Source organism: Musa acuminata, chromosome BXJ1-1, assembly GCF_036884655.1.
Source record: "Musa acuminata AAA Group cultivar baxijiao chromosome BXJ1-1, Cavendish_Baxijiao_AAA, whole genome shotgun sequence".
Lineage (NCBI taxonomy): Eukaryota > Viridiplantae > Streptophyta > Magnoliopsida > Zingiberales > Musaceae > Musa > Musa acuminata.
In genome coordinates this window covers 14,726,121-14,738,438 of record NC_088327.1, presented here as the reverse complement: position 1 = coordinate 14,738,438, position 12,318 = coordinate 14,726,121, and the positions used below count along the sequence as shown (strand labels likewise).

General features: G+C 35.3%; 1 protein-coding gene across 1 annotated transcript; it reads right to left on the bottom strand.

Moving 5' to 3' along the window:
- Positions 1-10,291: 10,291 nt before the first annotated feature.
- Positions 10,292-11,458, bottom strand: LOC135679324 (sodium transporter HKT1-like). Its single transcript, XM_065192948.1, has one exon. The coding sequence runs from the start codon at positions 11,456-11,458 to the stop codon at positions 10,292-10,294; it is 1,167 nt and encodes a 388-aa protein (XP_065049020.1).
- Between the last annotated feature and the right edge of the window lie 860 nt (positions 11,459-12,318).

Genomic DNA, 12,318 nt, shown 5'->3' with positions numbered 1-12,318 from the left:
GTGGGATAATTAAAAATAAAAAGCAAAGGTATAGTGAGAGGTGATGAAATCAAAACGTTTGGAAAAGACATGTGAGGATGTTAACTCATATTTTCAATCATAATTTAATTAATTTTTTGATTAATTTAAATAATATTTAATAAATCTAAATAAATATAAAATAACTATATTAAGAAAAGTAAATGAGGTGAGAAAACTCACTTTGGGTGGAAGGACGATATATATATATATATATATATATATATATATATATATATATATATAGTTGTAGACAAAATATAATTAAAGGATTAAATCAATCATATTTGAGTTAATATATCAGTTAATATATCATATTCCTCGACTTGTTCCTCACTTAGATATCTCACATTACGTGTTTTGTTACTGTAAGCTCCCAACTATTTATTCATTCATTTATTAATTTTAAAATATGAAGTTTACAATGCCTTTATAAGTATAAATGTTCCTTTGATGAGTGTCACATGCCCCTATTCTATAACACAGTGGATAGGGATTCATAAGATGAAGATAAGTATTTATCCTTAGATTATTACCACACATAGTTCCTTTTAGAAAAATGATGGGTATAAATCGATAGGATGGTAATAAGTGTCCACCCTTATATAAATGTCAAATAACTTTAAAAAAAAAATTAAAGATTCATGAGATGAGACATATGTCCACTCTAATATATTTTACTATGTGCATGATATACCCTTTAATAATCCCATAAAGGCTCAAGCCCAAAGTGTAATATAAATATATTATATGTTCAAAGTTTACTATAATCTAACAAGAAAGTAAAATATATATAAGATGAATTCTCTATGAAAATTTAGGTCCATAACTTTGATGTAAGAATCCGAAGCTCTCCCGATCATCTTAAATCATGATAATTATATGATGGCGCTCTGATCCCCAACATTAACAAAGTGTTTCTTGTGCTATTCCCAACACTGAGAACACTGATTCCATATTTCAGATGCCTTCATATGCACCGCAAACAATAAAGTTAAAATCCTTGTATTCTCTACGACTTCATTGCTTATAGATTTAATCTTTACCAAAATTGGATAAAAAGTCAAATGACTTATGATGATAGATAAGTATTTTATCATCTTAACTTAGGTTTAAGTATTTTGGATAAGTAATTTCAATTCAATAAAATTAATGAGTTAAATTAGAAGGTAATGTCAAGGCGTAAAATCATCACCTTCATGATGAGGACGAGAGATGTGAAAGTGAAAATAATTTTATGATTTAATGTTACATCGAAAGATATGAGAGCGTGAGAAGATCTAAATGGAGTTTTAGAGAATAGATGAGTCTACTAACACTAACTTAAGTGTTTAAATATTTTCAATTCATGATTCAAACTTACCGAAATTAATAAATCAATATATATTATTGTGACAATATCTCGCATATGCAAGAAGCCTCTTTTCACCATCTTATCATCCCAATTCCTATACTGTTTATCAAGACAAAAGCTAAACCCTCTTAGCTTCTCCAGAAATGTTCTCGCTTTATTTTTCAGCAACCTTTTGCCTGTCTTAATGCTTATTCCACTTTGATGTATTGTTTATTGGCATGAACTATTTCACACGTGTAGCATTTTTAGCTCCTAATCTTGGTGTGTTGCAAGAATACTTTTACATGTGTAGATCATTATGTCCAAGAACAATTATCCTAGCAGAGATATGGACACGAGGCCATTACAATATGATGTGCCAAATCTTATAATCTTGTGTTGCAGATACTGATCAGATATATAATTTCGTGTGCAATATTATAAATGCTAAACTTTAGTCTTAGAGTATGTACTTATCCATTATATGGCATTAAATAATTAACTAGCATCCTTAAAGTAGTTCTACAATGTAAAGAAAACAGTAAAAACTTATGACAGATTAAGTAAAATAATTGTTTCAATTCTGTTTATCACATTCTCATGCTTAATATACACTATAAAATATTCTCAGTAATTATGAAGCAACATATCTAAAAGGTATCTTACAAGTATGATATCCAATATATATATATATATATATACATATCGAATGATGGTGTTCAACTTGTCCAAGGCTAACATGCACCAGAATTTTAGCTTAGAACAATGAGGTAAAAATATCAATCTACAAGCTCTTAAAAGATTGAAAGTTAAATGTCAAGTTAACTTTGCTTGAACAAAGAAAAAAAAGACAAACATATAGGTGCATTTAACCAAAACCCTAATTGGGTTATAAAGCCTCTTCACAGTTGCAACCCTAGTTTGCTGTCAGATGGTGAATTAAACGTCAATCAACAGTATGATGACATAAACAGCTCAATCATTGGCCATTGTGGATCGATCTGCCATCCCCTTGACAACAGATAGATACAACACTGAAACCAGCACTAAAGCAGGCTTTCCACGTAACATTTGCCTCACTATGTTAGAAAAAGGAGCCATGCAAATGCACAAGACCAAAGATACGCATGAGACTTAAATAAAATATGTATAAAAGCATGAGACTTAAATAACATATCTATAGCAACAGAAAGCCCAGTAAATGCGCCCGGAGCTTGTGGAAAGAATCCTTTTGGTAAAGCCACTGATGCTGTGGACAAGCACATGACCTTCTTCCACATTTTGAGCTGATATGAGTCGCTCTTCTAGGGAAAGCACATCGAGGTTGTGCGCATTATGGGGAGATAATGAGAGGTGGGTTCCTAACGAAACCAGTGCTTGAGAGATCTTCTTTGTCTCATCTCTTTAATTTAGTTGCAGGTTGTGTGAAGATTAATCGCTTTCAAGGCACTAAGTAGTCAGCGAATCTAGTGTGCAATCTAATGGTGTAGTGGGTGCTCCACTTTGGCTATGATAAAGAGATCGTACCGGGCTCTTCCAGTGTGCAGTGTTTGCGATAAGAACTAGCTAATCATGATATTTTTCAGTATATTATCTTTTATTCTAAAGGTTAATTGAGTTGGGGATATTGTAACATCTCATTAGTCCCACATCGGAAGTGGACAATATGTATGATTGACTTATATGGGCCTAATGAGTATATTATGTTAACTCTCATTTAGTATCAGAGGATGGCACGGGTCGAATCAACGAACTGGAGGGAACGATGGTAGCAAATCTAAGGGAGGTCAAGTCATTGAAGAAGTCGGTGGAGGATGACGATGATAGTCGAAGGAGTTGTTGAAGGGTCCCGTCCAAATACTAGGTAGCTACCTTAGAGGTTGCGGTGGATTCGACCCCACTATCCAACCCTCCTCTTAGCTTAGTCACACATGAAAGTATTGAGATTTAGGAAGAATGACTAGGTTAGCCAACCCCTTTTTTCCTTAATAAGTTGGCATAGTATCGGCCCAATGCCAACTCAAAAATGATGCAAAATAACTTTGATTAAGACTTTAATAATCAACTATATATCCGATACATTTATGAAGCTTTTGGTACATTGTATACTCTTCCGAATTATCGTCCGATCTTCTAGCACTTCGTCCGAAATTTCAGCACATCACCCTTTCTTTCGGTATATCACCCATTCCATCAGCATATCAACTTTTCCAAGATATTTAATTTTTCGATGCAATATCTAATTCTTTCGGCATGATGCCCGAACCTATAGTACGAAGTTCGATCTTTAGCAACTATATATCTGGTACATTTATGAAGCTTTTGGTACATTGTATGCTCTTCCGAATTATCGTCCGATCTTCTAGCACTTCGTCCGAAACTTCAGCACATCACCCTTTCTTTCGGTATATCACCCATTCCATCGGCATATCAACTTTCCCAAGATATTTAATTTTTCGATGCAATATCTAATTCTTTCGGCATGATGCCCGAACTTATAGTACGAAGTTCGACCTTTAGCACATCGACTAATCCTTCAACTTGACATCTAATTTTTGACATGATAATTTTTAGTGCAATGTCTGACTCTCCTGCTCAATAGTTGACCCTTCGATATTCCAAGTCTATGATCCAAGTATCTTTTATATCACTTATCTCAAAATATATTTAGTCTAATGAACTCATCAATTAGTTTTATCATCAAAATCCGAGATTCAACATACATTAGCTTACTTTTGATTTGAGCTGGGCTATTAACTTTGGTTATCTATTGAACTAAATCCTCCTCCTTCAACTAATGAGGATAAACTTTGGTATTGAAGGTTTTAGTAACCACCATTTAGTAGGCTAGGTTCTAAGGTGTGCTTGAGCTCTGACTTCATTAATTAGATCTAGATTTGCTTTAAGTCCAACCTCTAATTCTTCCTCGACAAAGCATTGAGTCTAAGTAATCGATAATGCTAGCTTGATCAAGAGCACCACTTTGGTTCCATATGCTAAGCCAAAAGGTGATTCCCTAATGGAAGCTTTCAGTGTAGTTCGGTAACTCTCATAATATGCTTTTAAAACTCTCTTCTTTAGTCCATCTAGTGCGGCTTGGTTATCTCAACTTGATTATTAGCCTATAAATTAGCCATTTAGTTGAATCTAAGGTAAATTACGAAGGAATCATAAAATTCTTTGAATTTAGCATTGTTAGATTATATTCCATTATTAGAGATCAATACTTGTGATACTCTAAATTGAGATATGATACTCTTCCGAATGAACCCTTTAGCCTTTTTTTTTTTCGTAAACGATGCTAACGACTTGACTTTGACCCATTTAGTGAAGTAATCTACCCTAACCATTAGATATTTTCTTTGCCCTATAGTTGGTGGGAAAGGTTTAGGAATGTATAACCCTCACTGTGTAAAAAGGCCAAGCTACATCGATCAGAGTCAACTCTATAGTAGGTAGCCTTTGGACTCGGGCTTTATGCTGACACATATCGCAACATCTGATGTACTCCTCGACATCATGCTTGAGGGTTGACTAACAATAACCTTGTTATAGAATCTCGAATGCCAATGTCTTTATGCCAATGTGCTCCCCACAATCCTCTCATGGATTTTGGATAACGTGGGCAGCTTCAGCAAAATGGAGACAATGCAACAAGGGATGTGATAGGAATCGTCTATAGAGCACCCCATCCAATATGTAGTATTACGCTTGTTGCTTATGCACTTTTCTTACCTCGTTCAGCTCATCAAGAAGAACCCCAGTTTTTAAACATCTCATAATATTTTCCATCCAAGTGACCTCTAAGACATTATTTACCACCTAATCCTTATGTATTCTTTTTTGAATTAATACCTTTGTGATGATCCCTCTAGATGGTAGAGGATGTTTCCTAATACGTGGTCTAGAAAGAATGTTTCCTGCCATGTTATCATTTCTTAGGATTTATTCAATGCTAGATGTTGAAATGTTGACTATTATTTGTCTTACCTCTGCAAGGTATAATGCTATGGTGGAGTCATGAGCCTCATATATGTTATTAATTTGGCTGATGTCTGGTTGGGAGTCACTATATACTTTTAGATTTTGTTTTCTCATGCCCCTAGTAAGCTTCAATCATGATAAAAGAGCTTCATGTTCTATCTCATTGTTGGTAATATGAAAGTTGAAATGGAGTATATAGTGATGTCATGCCCATATAGTTTCTATTCGAGTCTCGCTCTATTCAGATTCTCTAGAAGAACTCTCTCTCTCTCTCAATCTGAATGACCTTGGTTAGAGGTTTTTTTTAGCAAAAACATATAGAATATTCTTCTCATGACACTAAGAGCGAATAATCTTTTATTGACACTTAATAGCTCTTGTAAGGTTAGCTGCCACTCCTGATGACTAGTTGTGTTAGATTTGAAACTTCTAGGTCTATAAGTCTGGTATTAAAGAGTGTACTCATACAAAATATCTTTATTGTCTTAAGCATAGGGACCAAATACACCACTTGGACGATGAAACTGTTATCTGACTATGAGGTATCATCAAGCATCCAACATTCCGTGAGCAGATCGATTAGTGAATTCATTCTCTAATGAACACCTATATTGTATCCCTTATGTCCCCACATGAGCAACGATGAGACCAGTCGCCTCCAACATATGGACAGATATACAACACACTAGTCTATTTGGTTATCTCGATGTCCCTCTCAAGTAATCTACGATCGGGATTATTTAGGGTCTATATTTAAAGGCAAATCGGTCTTATTATTATGATCTTATCATGATCTGATTTTCATTACACAGATCCATGGACATCACAATATATACAATGTGTAAGATAAAGTGATAAAATATTAATAAATAATAATAAGTAAAAATAGTGTGTCATGTCATACGTGTCATCACTTATATGATTGGCTTATAGGACACCTATGGTTAGCACCCATGGCATCGGGCTTAGAAAGAATATGATGCATCAATTGATCCGTCATGACAATGATATAATAAGTTTGGAAGTAGAGATCAAGTTTTCTAGTTGTAGATTTTCAAAATTGAGATACCGAGTTTTCACATCCTAGAGTATCTGGCTAATGTAATATATGAGCCTTTGGATTTGCTATTCTTCCCGAATCAATACAAAGCTTATAACCACTAGGTATATGGACAAGTATACATATAAATCTTCCCTTAGGTTAGGATTGAAAAGTTAGGGAGGAGTCATCAAATATCTTTCTGAGTGTATCAAATGCTTCTTGACACTGCTCAGTCCATTAGAAATCCTTCCAGTACTTTAGGATTTTAGATAATAGTAGGCATCAATCACTTATTCAAGATTGGAATTAACTAAGCATGGTGATTCAGCCTATTAACTATTAAATCTCCTTAATTGAATCGAGGGGCTTCATGTTGATAATGGCCTAAACCTTCTATGGGTTTGCATCTATTCAAGTTGGTGAATCATGAAGCTTAGAAAATTTCTTAAACTTATGTTGAATGCACGCTTAGTTAGATTTAAACCCATCCAGAATTTCTTAGAGGTGGCAAACATTTCCCTAAGATCAGCTAAGTGTATGTCGACAATGTAGCTCTTCACCAATAATCTCTATGTTCTTCTCAACTTGATATTGTAATATTTTATTGATCATCCTTTGATACATTGCTCTTGCGTTCTTAAGTCTAAATGGCATGACCTTATATTAGTATAGACTTTCCTTAGTGATGAAGGATGTATGTTTCTGATCCTTTGGTGCCTTTTGATCTAGTTGTACCTAGAGAAGGGATCCATGAAAATTAATAGCTCATGTCCGAAGGTGGAGTCCACAGGTCAATCAATTCAAGAAACGGGAAAATTATCTTTTCGTTAGGATTTATTAAGATCAGTGTAATCTATATACATCCTCCATTTCTCATTACTCTTTTTGATAAGGAATATATTTCTCATTACTCTTTTTGATAAGGAATATATTAGCGAGCCATTTTAGATAGTAGAGGATAAAACCATCTTGCAAGAGTTTTTTTACTTCTTCCTTTATGATATCCTAATAGTCGGGAACAAATCTTTGAGGTTTTTAACGTTGAATCTCATATTTTGATTATGAAATTAATTTATAAGTTTATAATATAATCTATGTTTTGAGAAAAGTAATGCAGGACTAACTTCGATTATGAAAAGATAAAATAATTAAAGTAGAAGAATCAGATGTTAAGCCGAAGTCAGAGATCGAGAATCAGGCCTGAAGAATTGAACAATATGCCAAGATCAAATGTTGTGGGAATCAACATGCCGATGGATCGAGCGATATGCCGAAGGTTCGGATGACAAATAAAAAATTCGTTGGGAGTTCGGATGAACTAAATGCTAGTCATAGGTGCCCTGTAAGCCAATTATGTGAGTGATGGCATATGTGACATAATACACATTCTTTTTATTTATTATATTATTTGATATTTTTATCACTTTATATTATTTATTACGTATATATATACATATATATATATACATATAAATATATATACATATAAATATATATATATATATACATATATACATATATATATATATATATACATATATATACATATATATACATATATATACATATACATATATATATATATATATACATATACATATGTATATATATACATACATATATATATATATACATATATATATATTGTGATGTCCATGGATCTGTCCAATGAGAATCAGATTGTGATAGATCATGATAATGAGACCAATTCACCTTTAAACACAAACCCTAAATAATCTTGTCATAGGTTATTCGAGAGGGACATCGAGATTACATGATAGACTAGTATGTTGTATACCAATCCATATGATGGAAGTAGTTAGTCTCATAGATGCTCGTTTGGGGACACAAGGGCTGTAGTGCAGGTGCTCATTAGAGAATGAGTTCATTGATTGATCCGCTCATAGAATGCTGAGATGGTTTATGATACCTCATTGTCAGACAGCGATTCCGTTATCCCAATGGTGTACTTGGTCCTTAGACTTAAGACACTAAAAATGTCTTATATGAGTACTCCACTCTTGGATATCAAACTTATAGGTTTGGAAGTTCCAGATCTAGCATAGTAGGCTATCAAGAGTGATAATCAACCTTACGAGAGCTATTGAGTGTCGATAGAGGATCATCTGCTCCCGATGTCATGAGAGGAATATCTCATATATTCTTGCTCAAACAAATCCTTAGCTAGGGTTATTCGGATTGAGAGAGAAATAGTTCTTTGGGAGAATCCAATTAGAGCGAGACTCAAGTAAAAACCGTATAGGTATGACAACACCATGCCCGGTCTACAGTTTTTGGGATATTAAATAGATGAGGACTATAGGTACACCGTAATTGAGAATAAATATGTCCAAAGGATTGGATTCCCCTGTATCGTCTAGGGGCTGCGATATAGTGGCCTAGTACGTCCGCAATCGATTAGTCAAGTAAATTATTATGAAGAAAATAATTCATTGAGCCAAAAGGAGTTATGACAGGTATAATTCACGGTTAGTTCAATATTCAGCATAAAAGGTCACACACATATGGTAGGCATTACGATGAGTAGAGGTTCAAATATGAGATATCCTCCATAGCCCTTATCTTATTGGATATCCAATAAGCCCCTGAATTATTGAATCCTATAGATGAGATCTAATAAGTTCCAATGAGAGATTATTAGATAGAGATCCATTAATCTAAAAGGCTTGGGTGGTTGGATGGAGATCAAATACCTAATAATGATAGTCATAAGTGCCCTACAAGCAAATCACTCGTAATGACATGTGTATGGATCACTACTAGAGAGGAGGACATTAGACCTTCTTCATCCTCTCTTACAGTTCTATAGGGATTCAGGGATATACAATCTCCCTAGGTAACACAACTATCTCACACATGATTTTTAGTTTCGTGGATTTTGTGCACAAATCTTCGCACGACGATGAGTACCTTTTTGGGAAATTTGGGATTTTTATTTTTTATTCTTTCGCTGAGCATGTGATGTTGCCCCTAGATTTTCTTACACTTGTGTTACCGCATGAAGTAGCACTATTGCGTGTGCAGTGCCACCTATAGCCAGATCCTACCGTCGTAAGCAATAGTGATGCTACTCAAGGTAGTCGTTACCCACAGTCGCAATTACCACACACAACGACACCATCATAGGAATTATGTTGCCAAGGCTATTGGAAACTACAATCATTTCCTGTAGCAGCCATCCGTCTAGTCTATAGTCGATGACCAATAGAGGCTATCGCCCTTAATGGTGCTATCGCTAACAACAAGCTACCAATGGTAGCCCATCGATCAAACATGGGCAACATGCCGTCCCCGGCTTTACCTATATAAGGCAAGAGACTTTGCATCACTTGCAAGTAATAAGATGAATGAGATAAAAAAGCAAATCCATAGCACAGACGAATCATTCAAGCACTAAAATCATGCTTTTGTAATCATGCTTCTGTTATGTAAAAAAACTTTAATGTCAAGCACTAAAATCAAATAATCATATATTGAATTTAAATGTATATAGCTTTCGATACCATTTAGAACATTTTTATCTAATTTGCAAGTATATCGTCATTCGATTTGAAAACTATAACGATATTGATTTACAAGGATAACTAGACTCGTATTATCATCTCTTCATATTCTTTCACAAGACCACTATAAACAATGAAATATGGACAAAGGGGAGACGAGAGAATAATCTCTCTTCTATATGTTGTCACGTCACGTATTGAGTATTTTAAGAGGTCCTATCAATTTATAGACGAGAGTAGATGATCTAGGACAAATAATTGAGATATTCTTTTATGTTAAGTCATCTTCTAAGGAATTCTATCATAATTAAACTTCATTTCTATTGATTTATAAACTATAATCAAAATCTAATTCGATCTATAATATGTATTATCCAATTAAAAATGATTTTATAGTGTATGGGAAAAAAGGTGTACTAACATCATCACGACAAACAACACCAGGATGGCCGGAGAGATAGCTGAGAGGACAACAATGGATTCTCCGGCGTAGCGTGAGTTCACTGACAGGAACATGGCACCGACGATCTTCTGATACGTGCTCAGCCCAGTTAAGCTGTCGGACGTCCACTCCATGCAGCAGAACAGTATGAGTTGTAGAAGCAGAAGCCCCGCCACGGTGAGTGCCAAGCACAATGCATGAGGGCCAGGAAGCAAGTGATCATAACCCATCTCCCCGTAGTTATTTAGCAGGTAATCGTACTCCTGCCGCTTGGTGAGCTTCTTCAAGAGCCAGATGAATACCCTCAAACTCGAGGCGTACATCGTGTTTCCGACGAGTGCTTGCACTATAACTATCAGTAGGAGGCCAGAACAAGTCCTAAACACCACCATATTCTCATTGGTGAGCACGAAGCCGCAGTTGGCGAAGGTAGCGACCGTCGTAAATATGGAAAACATGGACGCATTGATACCCTTTCGGTCAAGCACAGTTCCGGCATCTGGGACAAGTCGCAGGTAAACAAGGATGAGCAGGAAACCAACCACGTGAGCTACTATGAGATAGCCCAACGCCACAAAGAACAGGTGCTTTCTAGAGCTAGATTTCATGTCCAGTACTGTCATGTCGGGAGGCATCAGGTTGGGTTTCTGGTGTCCGGGCTCGGCTTGATCGGGGAGAGTAGCGAGTTCCATGCCAGATGCATCGAGTGAAGAATCCTTCATCTGGGACTTGATCTTTGCGAAGTGGAGACCAAGCAGGGAAACGAAAACCTCTCCTCGAATCACCATTAGAAGAGTTAGAACTCCGAGCTGGTAGTTGGAGAACACCTCCATTTCCATGGCATCCATGCTTGAGACTGTGTTATCTGACACCGACATGAAGAGCAGGTCGACGTTGGTAGGCTTACTCGTCACGTCTCTCAGAGGCAGTATCTTTAGAAGTAAGAAACCAGCCATAGACAAAGAGAAGAGGTAACAGGACTGGATCCAGAATGAATTAGCCTGAAAGAGTAGAAATCGATAGAGAGAGGCGACGAGGGTGGGAATAGATTCAGTGGAACGTGAGAGTTTATGGATGAAGCTTTTCGTGTGGGAAGTAATGGCCGTGACAGCCATGGCGGTCCCTGAAGGCAGTAGTTTGGATGCAGCTATTAGGGTGGGTGGGGAGGTATACATATATACACACGGCAGAGGTGCAAATTTAGTTTGCCATCTTCCTGCGCACATTCGGAAACAACTTCTTCTACCAATATAAGAATTCATATATATATATATACGAAGCACAAGTGCCTCTCCCACTGAGATGACGATCTTATTTTCTTTTATTTGATTTCTGCATTGAACTTGATAGTACTGTAGCTGACAAACTGCATTTGCAGTCACCAAAATGCTAGATTAGCTAAAATAGGGGTGACTGGTGTAGGGTGGGATAATTAAAAATAAAAATCAAAGGTATATTGAGAGGTGATGAAATCAAAAAGTTTGGAAAAGACATGTGAGGATGTTAACTCATATTTTCAATCATAATTTAATTAATTTTTTTGATTAATTTAAATAATATTTAATAAATATAAAATAATTATATTAAGAAAAGTATATATATATATATATATATATATATATATATATATATATATAAAGAGTTAGTTCTAGACAAGATATAATTAAAGGATTAAATCAGTCATATTTGAGTTAATATATCAGTTAATATATCCTATTCCTCGACTTGTTCCTCACTTAGGTATCTCACATTACTTGTTTTGTTATTATAACCTCCCACATATTTATTCATTCATTTATTAATTTTAAAATATGAAGTTTACAATGCCTTTATAAGTACGAATGTTCCATGGATGAGTGTCATATGCCATGAGACAAGTATTTATCCTTAAAATATTACCGTACATAGTTCGTTTTAGGGAAATGATGAGTACAAATCGATAGGATGATAATAAGTGTACCTTATATGAATGTCA

Excerpts from the sequence above, each read along its gene's own strand:
- LOC135679324 (XM_065192948.1), bottom strand. The coding sequence starts at position 11,458 with ATGGCTGTCACGGCCATTACTTCCCACACGAAAAGCTTCATCCATAAA.